This window comes from Oryzias latipes, chromosome 3 (genome assembly GCF_002234675.1).
Source record: "Oryzias latipes chromosome 3, ASM223467v1".
Classification (NCBI taxonomy): Eukaryota; Metazoa; Chordata; class Actinopteri; order Beloniformes; family Adrianichthyidae; genus Oryzias; species Oryzias latipes.
The window spans coordinates 11,120,702-11,134,536 of record NC_019861.2 but is presented as its reverse complement, the minus strand read 5'-3'; the positions used below and the strand labels follow the sequence as shown (position 1 = coordinate 11,134,536).

At 43.1% G+C, this 13,835-nt stretch overlaps 2 protein-coding genes across 8 annotated transcripts in view; one reads left to right on the top strand and one right to left on the bottom strand.

Annotated features, from left to right (window-relative positions):
• Positions 1 to 430: 430 nt before the first annotated feature.
• Positions 431 to 3,596, bottom strand: senp8 (SUMO/sentrin peptidase family member, NEDD8 specific). Its single transcript, XM_004066870.4, has 2 exons — positions 3,471 to 3,596; positions 431 to 1,786 (listed from the first exon to the last, which is right to left on the bottom strand). Exon 2 carries the CDS (start codon positions 1,763 to 1,765, stop codon positions 1,100 to 1,102), a length of 666 nt encoding a protein of 221 aa, XP_004066918.1. The 5' UTR covers positions 1,766 to 1,786; positions 3,471 to 3,596; the 3' UTR covers positions 431 to 1,099.
• A 353-nt stretch (positions 3,597 to 3,949) lies between these two features.
• Positions 3,950 to 13,835, top strand: part of LOC101165461 (unconventional myosin-IXa) — a 106,373-nt gene continuing 96,487 nt past the window's right edge. For 6 of the 7 annotated variants that reach the window (XM_020712158.2, XM_020712164.2, XM_011487863.3 and 3 more), the window contains exon 1: positions 3,951 to 4,289. The gene's annotated coding sequence lies outside the window, so the exon portion shown is untranslated. Of the gene's footprint in view, positions 4,290 to 13,835 lie in introns of all 7 variants that reach the window. The other variant, XM_023952834.1, reaches the window with a different exon arrangement.

Here is a 13,835-nt window from a genome sequence, read left to right as displayed (position 1 = left end):
ACAGACGACTCCTCATCACGGCTACATTGAAACTTTTTTCTGTAATTCTAACAACAGAAAGGATCCAGTTGGCTCTGAAGCTCACATCCCTTCTGCCGTGTGGAGCGAGCAAGTCCACACATGCTGAAGAGATCCGCCTCAGAATAAAATAAGGAATGAAATCCAGAGGGCTAAAAATGCCAACCAGCAGTGCTTTGGGGAGTTTGTGGTTTACTGATTTTAAAAACAAAATTAGACTTAAATCAGGTGCATTTTAGTTTGTCTTGAAAGAAACTTTGCTTTAGCGTCACTGCTAGGAAGTGCAGCAACTGCTGGAATGATGAGGAGGATCTCAAACTAAATGCAGTTTTTAAAACTGCTTCATCTTTGCTCTCCTGTCTCTGAATTCTGGACCCTAAAGAAACCCAACAAAGCACAAAAAGAGCAGATCCCTTTTTTCTTTTTGACCTTTAATCTGTCAGAATCATCATTTAGACAGCTTGATAAAATATTCCAATCCTCCTCACGATGCAGACATCTTCAAAGGGAAATAAAAACAGACTTATGGTTTTTCAAAATGCAGCAGCCAAACAAAAGTTGATGGACAAACTACAAAAAAAATCAACCTACAAGCTTAAAGAAGAGCCACAGAGCGAGTTTAAAGCCATTTTTCTTCTGGTCACCTTACGGTGAGTTTGATGCTCTGTCAGAACCTAAACAGGCCCTTCTCCACCAACGCGGGCCACGCCCTTTGCCCCACCCACACATCCAAAGCGGTGAAAGACAGAAGCAGCACATTCTTATTGTCAATTAAGTTCATTAAAAATGACCCTGAGCGGTAATCTGCGTAAACATTTCCACGCCATGCGTTCTCTGTTGGTCGAAGCGTGAAGGCGAGAGTTTCAGCTTTCTAGGCATGCTGGTGTTCTTGTTTACATACTACATACGGCCGTGCACACACATGGGATAAACGGGACACCGGCCGTTCTCTGAAGCTTTCCAGTCTTTCCTTTCATGGGCCTCTGAGGATGTAGGAGGGACGGACTTTATACGTAGACGTTGAAGTGCATTCAGATTTCCCAGCAGTAGGAGTGTGCAGAGCTGGTCTGCAGTCAGCATGCTAAGGGAAGGTCAGCGAGCAGCACAGGTCGTTCTGAGCCAAACTCTGGATCAGTCTGCGCCACTCTGCCCGTTTCTGGGTAATGTAGGCCGGCGTGAGGACCTGCACGGGAAGGCGCGGCGAGCCCTCCGCTCTGATGCTCTCGCACAAGGCCTCCGCGATGCAGATGACATACATGCCACAGTCATAGCTGTTCTGCTGCGGCGGGCAGGGCTCCTCCATGAACAGAGCTTTCCTCCCCGGGCCCAGAAACGGCTCCAGCTTGCTGGCGATGCGCCGAGCGTGCAGCGAGTTGCTGCCGTTCTGAGAGTCATAGTGTGCAAAGTGGTTGGAGCTGTGGTGGTAGAGCAGGAGGCTCCAGTGGGAGCCTCCGGCCGTCTGGCTGGAGTTGTCGTTGACGGCGAGGAAGACCCAGCTGTGAGCGGTGAGGTTCAGCGGCTCCAGGAAGAGCGCCAGCTCGTCGGGACAGGAGGCACACTTGATGAACTGGGTGACCTCCGGGCTGATGAAGATGACGGCACCTCCCAGGACGCGGAAGCGCTCAGCAGCGTAATACTCAAAGGCAAAACCGATGACCTGGTCATTGAGCCAGTGCGGCCCCTCCAGGAGGGACACGTCGGAGCGCCGCAACAGGCTGTCCTGGTAGCTCAGAACCACAGGATCCATCCTCCACTATATGGCTGTCAGCTTAAAAAAAGGAACATCCCATCATAAAAACATCAATCAACACAGGCTTCATTTACATCATCAAGAATGTTTTCCTTCAATTTTCAAGAATTTCTTAAAAACACCTCAAGTGTACTATTTTAGCCGTATTACAAACCAAAAAATATTTGATATATTTGACTGGAATGATGTAGTTGGTCTTTGCTTTGTATTATTTGAAAAGAAATCCTTCAATTTGTTTTGCTAGGATAAACACAAATCAATTGTTAAGCTACGTACACACAGAGCATGTGTGGCATTCGTTTAATGCTGCAGTGTATGCATTTTCCCTTTGTTCAGGTCAGGAATGGTGGAAACTTTAGTTTATGTGTAACCTTGGCAACACTCCCATGGCCACGCCCCTTGATGGAAAAGGAAAATTGGTAACTTTGGAAGGCAGGTTGAAAGCTGCAAGCAGAATGCCGCTTGAAAAATTGACTTCAGTGGACGGTCACCTCATCCCAATTTACGATCGTGGCACATTTCAGGGTCATAAGGTCAAGGTGACCTCTGTTTTTATTAGTCAGATCTTAGCTAAAGACCACCTGTCACCAACTTGTGTGTTTGTGCTTAAACATGTAAATCTAAAAACGCTATTAGAAAAACCTGTGATGTCACAGTTGGTCCCCGAATTGATCTGCCCCTGTAGGTCATAGGTCAACTCTACAGAGGGATTAGATGGTTGTTAGGATCTGCTCAACATCGGTGGGGGTTTAGATCTCAATTGTAATAAATGTGAAGGCCTTCTTTCGGCGTTTGGTGGCGCTGATGAGTCCTCAGCATAAGATTGTTGTTATTCACCATAAAATATAAATATATCTGTATGTCAGGCTAAAGGCCTTGAGTTCTTATTGATTGTTTTTATACATGTTCAGGGGTCAAAATGATCTCCAAAGAAGGGAACATTTTAATAAAAAAAATACTGAAAATTAATAACAGTTATGTGGGATAAAATAAGGGTTTTTGTCCACTTTTTGATCAAAATTTAGTAAATGTTACTGATGGCCTACTTCTGAAAATGAGTTTGTACACATATTGTTAAACAAAATAGTGTACTTTACATTAAAACAGGGTTTTGTTGTTGTTTTGCACAGAAAAGAGTCCATTTTAATTGAGATTAATGTGCTTTGGTGCCATTAAATTTGTATTTCTATTTAAATATATTTACTAGACTCTTTTATTAGTCCAGTTTTCTACCACAGACTTTATTTTGGCCATAAGGCGTCTGTTTTCAGGGATGTATTGAGTTTCAGGCCCTTTCTATTGTAAAATGAGGCGTTTTGAATGTCATTTAAAGGTAGACAAACTCTGCTCAAGTAAAAACTGCATTCCTCCTGTCATCCTAAATATTTGAAAAAGAACACAAACAAGTGGATTTTTGTGGCGCTTCTGTAAGTATCAATTATTCACAGGGTGAAATTCAAGCAAATGTAATAATCCCTCAATGACATTCCACTGAGTCACTTTTCTTAAGGTGTTCTAGACTTTTTTTTATAACCTGCGTTTCAACGTTTTCTGTGGATGCTATCGCTGCAGTTTGTTGTGCTAGCTAAACAAATTCATCCATTCCCGCCTCCTGGCGAAAATTAAAAGCTCTGCCTTCTCCATGAAGGACACAGCGCACGCGTGCAAACGAAAATGTTTGTTGTTAATTTAAAGTCCCTACCTGTGACAGTTCACTCAAAACGAGCCATCAAAACGGCAGCGTTGTCCCTCATTGCAGTAACGAACGTAAATCGTTTCTGAAGCAGACCGTAAATATTTTTGCGACAAAATGGAGGACAGAAGGTCCCCTCTGATTGGTTACTGGCACAGGAACGACCGTAAAGGGTACTGAATGAAACTGTGGCATTTTGGACCACAACGTACACACTCTTTAAAGTGATCAAAATTCAATTATTACGCCTCTGAATGATATATACTAGACCAAAAACTTGTTAACAATAATAACCTTTCGAATATAACCATTTTATTAAGTCAAATGGAACTGCAAGAACAAGCTACTTTTAAATGTAAAACAGGAGATGTGACACATCTTTTGCACTTAGCGGCTCTTTGGTGTTCACTTCCTGGTATCACTCCGCCCCGGTTCAGCCTCCTCTGGGGTTTCCTCGCCGCCCACAGGCAGTGCGAACGCGCAGCGGCGCTCGCGAGAGTGGGCGCACTGATTAGCGAGGCAAAGAGGAGTTTTTAAGCAGCCAAGCTGCGGACTGCTGCCTGTTAATTACATTCGAACTGAGGAGACGCTCGGATTAGAGGCAATGCGCAGTGTTTACGTTGGACTTGAACTCCGAGGAGTTCGTCGGGAGGAGAGCGCCTTGCCAAGAGAAGGAAACCTTTTTTTTATTCTGAGGGAGTGCGAGGATTTAATATAGAGTCTTATTAAGTGTTTTTTTCCCTTCCTCCCCGTCTGCAAGCGTGAGTCTGCAGCCGAGCCTGACAAGAAGAGAAGGAGCGGATTTCAGTTGACGTTCAGCGCGTGAAGGTACGGGGGTCTTTATGGTGTGGGGTTCGCTGGGACAAGTTTAGGGTTTGTGGGAAACTAGTTCCTTTGACCTGCTCACATGTGCAACGTCTTAACATAGAAGGAGTTTGTGCTTCTGTGAAGTGAGAAATCGGCACGGAAGCTTGGAAAAAGTTCATCAATGTCAGCGCTCTCTACTCTTTCGTCTATCTATATGCTGAACTGAATTACAAACTTGCATTTATATACATTACAATTAAAAGTTGTCCAAACAAGAAGCAGAAAATGCACAAAGTAGGAGTAAACTGAAATATGTATTTATAGAAGGCGGAAAAAAAGCAAAGTGTCTGCAGAGGAACAGCCATAAATCAAGGATCCCATGCATTTAGTGTCGTTCAGAAGTGGGAAGAGGGAGTGTGTTGGTGTGGGGATGCAGCAGCAGGGTGGGGTGGCTCTTTGCAGACGGAGCATCTGCGCGCTGAAGGCCAGTGGGGGTGAAGAAGATGCTGATTCATGGGTGTGCAGATCTGAACAAGGTCAGGGCATCCTGCTGCTGAGCTGCATGCAGCTTTAATACACCTAAATAGGGGTTATTTTTATCCTGCATGTTGCTATTTCCGTTTTACCTTTGCAAGAGGTCCTTGTTGTGTTTGCCTGAAGTTATTATGCGCATGCAATAACAGGACAGCACAGCCTTCTCCAGCCAATTGGTTGCTTTTCTCCTCTCATTTAGTAGCTTCTCATCTTGTTTGGACTCACGTCTGGCCTCAAACAGGCCAGATCGACCGCTTTCTCATGGCGCTCTCCGACCAGCACAGGTGATGAGAGTTGAGTGGCTCTGTCCCGCAGGAATGTGAGGTCTGAGAAGACACAGCTGCTGTTAGCATGAGAGGCGTCTTGAGGCCAGACTCCAGCAACTGCTTGCTGTTGACACCTGACACCCCACAGGCCTGCTGTCTGCTTTTCTAAAGGCCTGGCTCCAGTTCTGGATCACATTTGGGGTGTTTTCCAGTGATAGCGCGGACCTGGGAGCACGGCACAGCGCTGCCCACTGATGGGAAAACTCTGATTTGAATGCTGGCAGAAGATAATGGAGCTGTCAGTCACATCTGTAAGGTGCTCATGAAGCAGTTTTAAACCTTTTGAGGCAGTATTTTGATGTCAGTGTTCTCTTAGGGAACCTTTGGATGGTTGATCCTCCTTTGTAATATTTGTGAATCTTCTGTTTGTCTGAAACGTGAACTTCTCCAGAGGCTGCGAGGACAAAGCACAATTATTAATTTCTCCTCCATGATTTCAAATAGTTTGCAGTGGCGTGATGTAAAAGGGACGCCGTCTATACGTAACTACCAAATCTGAGTCCCTGATTGGTCAAAGTTCAACCTGGAAAAAAATGCTGTTTGAAAAAGATTGTATTTGTGACGTAGAAAATGGGGTGGGTGGGCCACAAGCTCCCCGCTCCAATCTCGCTGCATGTGGGAGGGGAAGGGGGGGGGGGGGGGGGGGCGTGCCAAAGGAGCGCCGGAACTGGTTTTTGCTTGGACTGCGACCCGGTCCCGGATGGATGGCGTTTCCAGCTGCAGTAGTTTCCCATGAAGGTTGGAGATGGGATGCAGGAAATTCAATGCACAGTCCGGTAGGTCTGCTCAAAAAATCGCAAATTTATCAGTCTGCGTATTGCAAAATACGGTGTCAACTGCGATTGTTACCCTAAAGGGTTACTAACGATCTCATCGCAGCTTGAAGTATTTAACTTATCAAAGTGGATGGACACCTTCATGTTGTAGAACAATCAAATCCGGAGCAATTTAAGTTTAGATGCCTGCCTATGTAGACGAGGGTCAGTCGGAGCATAATTTAAGTTATTTTGACTTTTGTTCAACTAAAGCTGTTGCAGTGGAATTAAAGGATATATTATTCATTTCCTGTTTAGCTATTTGTTCATGTATCGACAGTCGTATCGTCATCGCAATAGTGAGCACTTAAGTCGTAGGTTTTCCTTATGGTGCCGCTCTATAGTCGACGTTTGCAGTAAAGGATGAGAAAATCTGAAGCCCGGTTGTCGCGGTGACATATCAGCCTTTTGGCTGTGACGACGAGGGATGGCGTTCAGCCTGACACCTGCTGAAGTCGGAAGGATTTTTGTGTTTTTTGCCGTCAAGCCACGCCGCCGACCTCTTGTCGTGGCGGAACGGTGGGATGGAAGAGATCGGCATGCACACCAAGTCATTAAAGAGGAACCTGCTTGTGCTGCGCCGAACAAAGCTCCCCTTTCTTAAGGAGCCCATTAGATGAGGGAAGCTTTGGCCTCAGAGGCCTGTGCCCCCCACCCCCCACTCTAAAATCTAGCATTTCCTTTCATTAAGTCTTTTTTTTATTTTAATTTTTTTACTTTTTGTCTCGCCCATAGTTTTTATTTTTGAACAAATCTGCATCATTTTGATCGTCTTGTTTCTTTTTTTTAATCTTTAGAAGTAGAAATGTGTTGATGCTGCCTCACATTATGAGAATAATTGTAACTTTTTGACAGATTCAAACAGATTTTTTTACACCGAGAAAGTCATCAGCTATTTTTTTTTTGTGTGAATTTGTTACCAGGAAGAAAATCCCACAGATTCAAACAGCAGAAGCTTTCCATTTTGCTGCCACGCGTTGTGCAGAAAGGCTCATGGGAGAAGGGCTGAATTTTGTGTCACAGTTTTGACAATGGCTGCCGGCCCCCTGCAGCCTCACGGTGCAGACAGGACAGAGCCCAAAGTTAATCCTCAGGCATGTGCTGCTGTGTGATGCTGCACAAAGCTGTGCGGTCCACCTCAAAAACAATTTACTTGATTCGCCACCGTCAAACCTTCCTCCGGTTCAGGATTTGTAACCGCAGAGTATTTGTTTTTCCCAGCAGCAGCTCAGATCTGAATCTGGAAACTGAAAGGAAACGGTGGGATCTGGAGGCATTTGTTTTTGCAGCACGGGCTGGTAATGAAACGAAGAGGAAGGACTGTTTCCAGTTTGGTCTCAGCAACCTCAGCGCTGCTGTAATCTGTGAGAAACTCTGGCAGTTTACAGTAGTCTGCTCACTGTCAGAACGACAGAGCCAGGAGTGACTGAGAAGAAATGGGTGCTGATAGCCGGGATTTTCAGTTCAGCCTGGGACCAGCAAACGATGGCCGGCATTCCTCTCCTGTCTAATCTATTCTGGAGTTATCAGCAGAGCAGATAAAGACCACTTGGAGAGGTCTTCCGTTATCGATGGAGTGACACTCAGAAGTGAACACAGTTCAGAAAGAGTTTATGGTCATTTTGACTGTAAAAGTTGTAAAATGTTTTGGTAATTTATCAGACTTTTCTGTCATTATTTCTCTCTTTTAAATGAGAAATACTCTAGTGACAAGCTGCCAGCTGCTTCTTTTTTTATTGGCATTACTGAATAAATAGGAATTTGACTGAAATGCTATATTTTTTTACAGGAAACATCAGCGTTTAAAGGAGGCTAATCTTTCAGTCAGTCAGCTTTATGCAAAGAAAAAAAAAAGCAGTGCTGCCTCCTGTGTCTTTATAACCCTCGCCTCACACCTGGGTTTGCTCTTGTCACCTCCCATGATGCATTGCACACAGTCTTCCGTCTTGACAGTTTCTGCTTTTCACTGGTGTTGTGGCTGTCTGACTGACGTCCGTGCTCCCCACTTGGCCTGAAAGAGCTTCCTGTCACGGCTCAGTCAGGATCTTTGTGTCACGGCTGTCGGGCTAGAGGACAGGTGTGCTGGAGAAAAGACTCCAGTCTTTCCCGCTGGTAGAGCCGTAGAGTTCAAGCGTCAATCATCTTTTGATCTATTGTAAAAGCGTTCCCAGTGGTGCTTTAATTCTGATGATGCCGTTTTTAGCCCACAAATCGGTACACCTGAGCCGAGCTGGCAGTGAAATAGCTGCGTTGACCGTCCTTGCCCCATACGCCACATGCCCTCAAACAGTCACCGTGAGGAAGGGGTAGACGGACAAGCTGATTGCTCCATCTCCTTTCTGGCATTAAAACCCATTTATTATGAACATACATGAACAGCGTAACAACATGAACCTCACTTCTCTTCACAGTGATGGTGAACTATTCAACACACAAGATTTCACACTTCCCATGAGTCTTAGTGGTTATAGGCGGGGCTAACCCCCTGGTCGCCACAGTATTAACTTTGCGCCGAGGCGGAAGTAATGTTAGCCGCGAGTTTCCTCTGAGACGCTATTAGGTGATGGACAGTAAGCGTGTCAACATACGGCTAATGCAGACGTGAGGGACCCCCCCCCCCCCATCTCCCTATGCTCTCCTGTGTGGGAACACTTTGTTTTCAGCATCCATGAAGGGAAAAGACCATTGGAAAAGTCGAATGCTGTGTGTCACCATTGTTACACAAAGATAGCGTATGCCACAGTAACACAGCTAATCTGTTAACAATTTGAAAACGGCATCACCCCACTGTAATAATCGGGTCTACAAGAAAAAAAATCTGCAAGTTAAAATGTTTTTTTTCAGGCCAGTGTTATCAAAAGATTGGGGTTCCTGGCAGCTAATAGTTTTTCTTATTTTATTAAACATAGGTCAATTTTATTTATTGTGTAAAACCAATAAAAGCATTTTGTAAGTTATCTTCTACCTTTTTTGTACCGAAAAAAATATAGAAGATAGATAAAAACTTTATTAATCTCCCAAGGGAGAAGCTCAGGTGTCCGGCAGCAAAACACACACAATAAATGTCAATAAAATAATAGTTCATAAAATAGCAGTTCATATCAGTGTACTGAACCGAGCCCTGTGAAACTCTGAATGGAACCGAATTGAGACTTTAGCGGATTCGTTAAACCCCTAATAACTAGTACAATAGAAAACGGTGAGCAATAATGTAGCTATCCATTCGTCCAGTTTGGAGAGAGATTCCACCGATTCCACCTCAGATAAGGACAACAAAGACGGATGTATTATTCCATAAGTGAATATATCAGAATGCAGCGTAACTGGGAACTTGCGGCCCACCCAGCGTATTTTTTTACATCAAAAATAAAAGATTTTTTTTGTAATTCAAAAGAATTTGAATAAAGAAATACTGAGAAATGCAATTTAAAGCAAGATTTTCTTTATATATGTCCTCCATGAGAAAAATGCCAAAAGAACATGTTAAAAACACCAAAAACGTATTTTTCATTGGAGTGAGTCTTTAAAGAAATCAGTTTAGTTGAGGGGATATTGTTTACTCTTTTAACATTTTCATGTTTTTTAGAGTAAGAAAGGTAGGATTTCTGTTTTACACAGAAGTGTCACAGAAAGTCTGGACTTTAGTCTGTGTTTCTCAATAAAGACACACATTTGAACTAAAACGACATTGGTAGGTTGTCACAAAACAGAAAGTCTTGTCAAATACTGCTATCCATCTAAAATACCACATTGTCATAAATCCATTTAAAAATGTTATGTAAAAGCAGTTTCTCGTATTTTTTTTTCTTTTCAGATTTTAATCTTAAAAATCCTGTTTTTGTCATTTACTGTCCTACAGTTCTTCAGTTTAAATCAGCATTTATGTAAATGAGTTTTTAAGATGAACCATGAATACTTTTTTGTAAAAAGGACGGCAACTTGTTCTTAAATGTCTTCTATCTTACAGTAATACTTTTCTGGTGATGCAAATCACTGTGCACAGTAGAAGTGCACAATGGGTTTCCCCAAAATGTCAACACGCATGCCAATATAATTTAATGGCAGCTTGAACAATTTTACGAATCAGATGAAGCCCTTTATTTATTCAATTGGTCACACCGTCGACCAATCGAATGGACCCCTTTTATGTTAAGAGCGTCATTTGGAGTTTTATTTAAGTTATGGTAACTTAAAAATTTAAATGATGCATTAGTTTAGCTATTTATGTATTGGAAGTTATATAATCACAATATTGATCGCTAATAATCGCAAGTTTCCCTCATGGTGCAGTCCTAGAATTTACCTCGACGTGTAAAGGAAGAAAAGCTGCGTGTCTTTAACTTTGATGAGACGGCTGTTCTGATAATAATCAAAGGTGTGAGAGCGGATCGTCTACCTGACCTTATCTCTCTGTGACCTGGGGGGGGTGTGGTAAAGAACCACCTCTCACCCACACCGCCCGTCATCTTCCTGAAGCCAGCTACCAAACTCGCCTCATCATCACAGCGAGCTGCGTCCGTGGCGACTGAGCCGGGCTCGGATTTCAAACATCCTGCAATTTGCTGAAGGCAGAGAGAGTCGTCCCTGTTCCTCAGAAGACGAGAGCCTCTGTTGCAGAGCTCTGTAATTACAGGACCAGCTTCTTCTTTCTTTTTTTTTTAATTTGCTAAACAGATGTGTTGGAGATTATTCTCAACGCTCAGCCCCAGAGTCAGACTCCATGACCTGTCATTACAGCCACCTGCTGATGGTTCAGGCTGCAGACATGTAGAGAGGAGACCCCATGTTTGTCTTGAGGATTTTATACTCCTTTCCTACTTTTTTTGCTTTTCTTGTTGTATACCCCCCCCCCCATTTAATTTCTTTTTATTTTCTCTGGAAATCTGCTTAATAAAAGTCTCTTACTGGCAGACATGCTGCATGTTTGGTTAAATTAGATTAAAAAACAATTTCAAAATATTTTTGTTTTGTTTTATTTGCAACAAAATGATTATGATTTTACACCATAGGTTTTTTTGTGTACGTTATAAATGAGAGGGTGCTTTTCACATAGTTAACATGTTTAAACAGGTTGACATGGCTTATGCTGCTGTCAGCACAGTTCTGTTCACACAGGAACACCAGAATCCTGTTTTTGCCCGAGGTTTGTTTGACTTTCTGCAGAACTCAAACTTTTTTCATTTAGAAAAATCTTATTTCCTGTTTGTGTCGTTTGCTCAGGATTTCAGTATTTACTGGTTTAATTGAGATCTTCTTAATTGGTGCCTTATTTGAAAGTGGATGGTTGCCAACAGGAACAATCCATCTCTATCAGAGGGATCACTGAGCAATGTCTAATCTTCTAATGTGTTTTAGAGGAAAATGGGTGTTCGTCGTGATAAAGGGGGAGGGGGGCAGTTTGACACTGCTCTGTGTCAGCAGTGACGCTCTCCACTCGCCTGTCAAAGAGGTGATGGGTCCTTGTGGGATCTACAGCATGGGTCTGCCTATTACTGTTTGCAAAAAAGATCTAGATTCTTGTTGGCTTTTTACTCAGTTGTGTGTTTTAGTGTGTTTGTGTGTGTTTGTGTGTGTGTGTGTTTGTGTATTTTTAATGAGCTCTGACATACTTGCAGACTTTCCCTGCCAGTGGTTTAAGGTTTTCATGCTGCCTGTTTCTGGAACTGCAGAGAATCGCTCCTCAGAACCTCCTCAGTCTTTCCTAAGGCCAGGGGTGGCGGAAGGGGTCCATTTGACCCGACGGGTTTCCTCTCAGAGGGGAAATGAAGTGTGCGTGATACAGGTCTCTACCCGCAGTTACATGTGCAAAATATCTTGATCGGATCATAGATAGGATTAGAATACAACCGTGTACATGGGCCCAGAAAACCTTTTTCCGATTATAACAAACGTCTATATGGGTCACACTTTCGGTCGGAATAAATCATTTGGGCATGCGCAGTTCTCTTTAAAATACCGGAAGAGCAAATAAGTTCCACTGTAAACCAGCTGAGCTGCCACATACATAAATATCTGGCAGCTCGTTAATTTATGAATATTATGAAGCACCTGTTCGCTCATCTTTTTATTATTAATCTGTGTGGTCAGTGCTTTTTTGTGGTGGAACGGAGCTGGAAGAAGGGTTAGGTGAAGGCTAACACGTGCTAACAACATTTAGCCTTGGATGAACATAAAATCCATGCGTGAAATGCTGCAATCTGCATCTTGGCTGCACCTAAATATGCGGGAATAATATCAGCCTTTTTTTTTTTTTTGTAAGGACATGACTGGAAACACAAATCCACGTGATCGTTTGAACAGTTTCTAAGGACTGAGCAACGTTTCTGCCGCCGGCAGTCTGAGATCGGAGACACAGTTCTACCGGGAGACACGGTTCTCCTGAGTCCGGCAGCTCCCACATGTAACAAAGCATCCTCCCTTCCCCTCAAACACAAAGCTATAAGTCCGGCTGCTCTGCTCAGAGACACAGTTCGCTCGGTCCACCGGCAGCCGCGCCCAGACCGCCCAGGGTCCGGACGTCGTCGGGGGCCACGAAGCGCTCCTCCCCGGCACCCCCTCTCTTTCTCTGGAGTGAAACACCGTCTATGCATGACGTTAAACCAGAGCGGTAGTGACACACGATTGGAATGAACCGTTAACATGCAACACGATCTGGTCAACAATCGGCACCTATCTCGATCGGAAAGAAATTTTGATCCAAACGAGTCTCAGGGCAGAGTATTCTGAACGGCGTGTTTACATGACACATTTTTCTACGGATCAGGCGTTCTCTCCGATTACTTTTGTCCATGTAAACGCAGCCGTTGATGCATCACAGTTCCTGCCTCCCTTCTTCCTTTTAGACATCTGTTCAGTTGCTGATTTCTGTGCTATAATTGAACCAATTGCGGGCATCCGGGCTGCCCTTGAGATCTACCTCCCTGCCTGTGTTCCAGCTCTCCTTGCACTGTTTTCTGTCAATGATCTGGATCAGGTGTGTTCAGTCAATCAGAATGAGGAGGCACCTGAGTCAGCTGATCAGCATAAAGCAGTGTAGAGAGCAGTAGAATACAGGTATGGAGGATCAGGGTTGGACAGCCCTTATATAGATGGTTTTCATTCTATTGATAACCAATATTATTGATCAGTATCTGAGGCTGCAGATACAAAAGTGTTGTGTTTGAAAGGTTAGATTTATGGTTATATTTGGATTAGGGCTAAAGAAAATCCTGTTAGCTTTGTGACTGATCTATTTTTAAAATATCTTTGTTGCCCTTTCTAATTTTGGCAGGAATTTTAGCCTTCAGTTTCATTGTTTATTCATCTATGTCTTTAGTGAAACAAAAGTGGAAGTTTGGAAGGATTTGATACATTTGGGTCAAGTTTTTAAATAAACTACATTTAAACTAAACAAATTAAGATTCTTTTGTCGTAATTCATTTTTTTTCACTCCATCGATTAAACAAGTCAACTTTTTTTATAGTATTATTTACCCTTTTGTTTGCAGGTTTGGTCAACAGCGTTACTTTTAGAAAACTGAAGATGTTTAGTTGTTGATTCTGTTGGCTGAAAGTCCCAATTCAATCAGTTATGCTGTATTGTAAAAGAGTTCCCAGTTGTCTTTTAATTATGATGTTTTTAGGCAAAAAATCCTGTTGTTTTGTAGGACATGGTTTCTGCAGAGCGGCAGTAGTTCATCCGAAATTGGTCGGGCGCTGATATCCCATCAACCCTTACATTTGAGGTGCAACAAAAATGGTAATAGTGGAGCCATCAAACCGTACAGTTTTGAGCCAGATGCCAGCTCAGAAAGGGAAAAAAGAAAATGTACATGATTCATACCATTTTTGTTGGAGTGGGTCTTTAAGAACAAAAAAAATAAAAAATAAAAAAGCATTGTAATGGTTAAAACA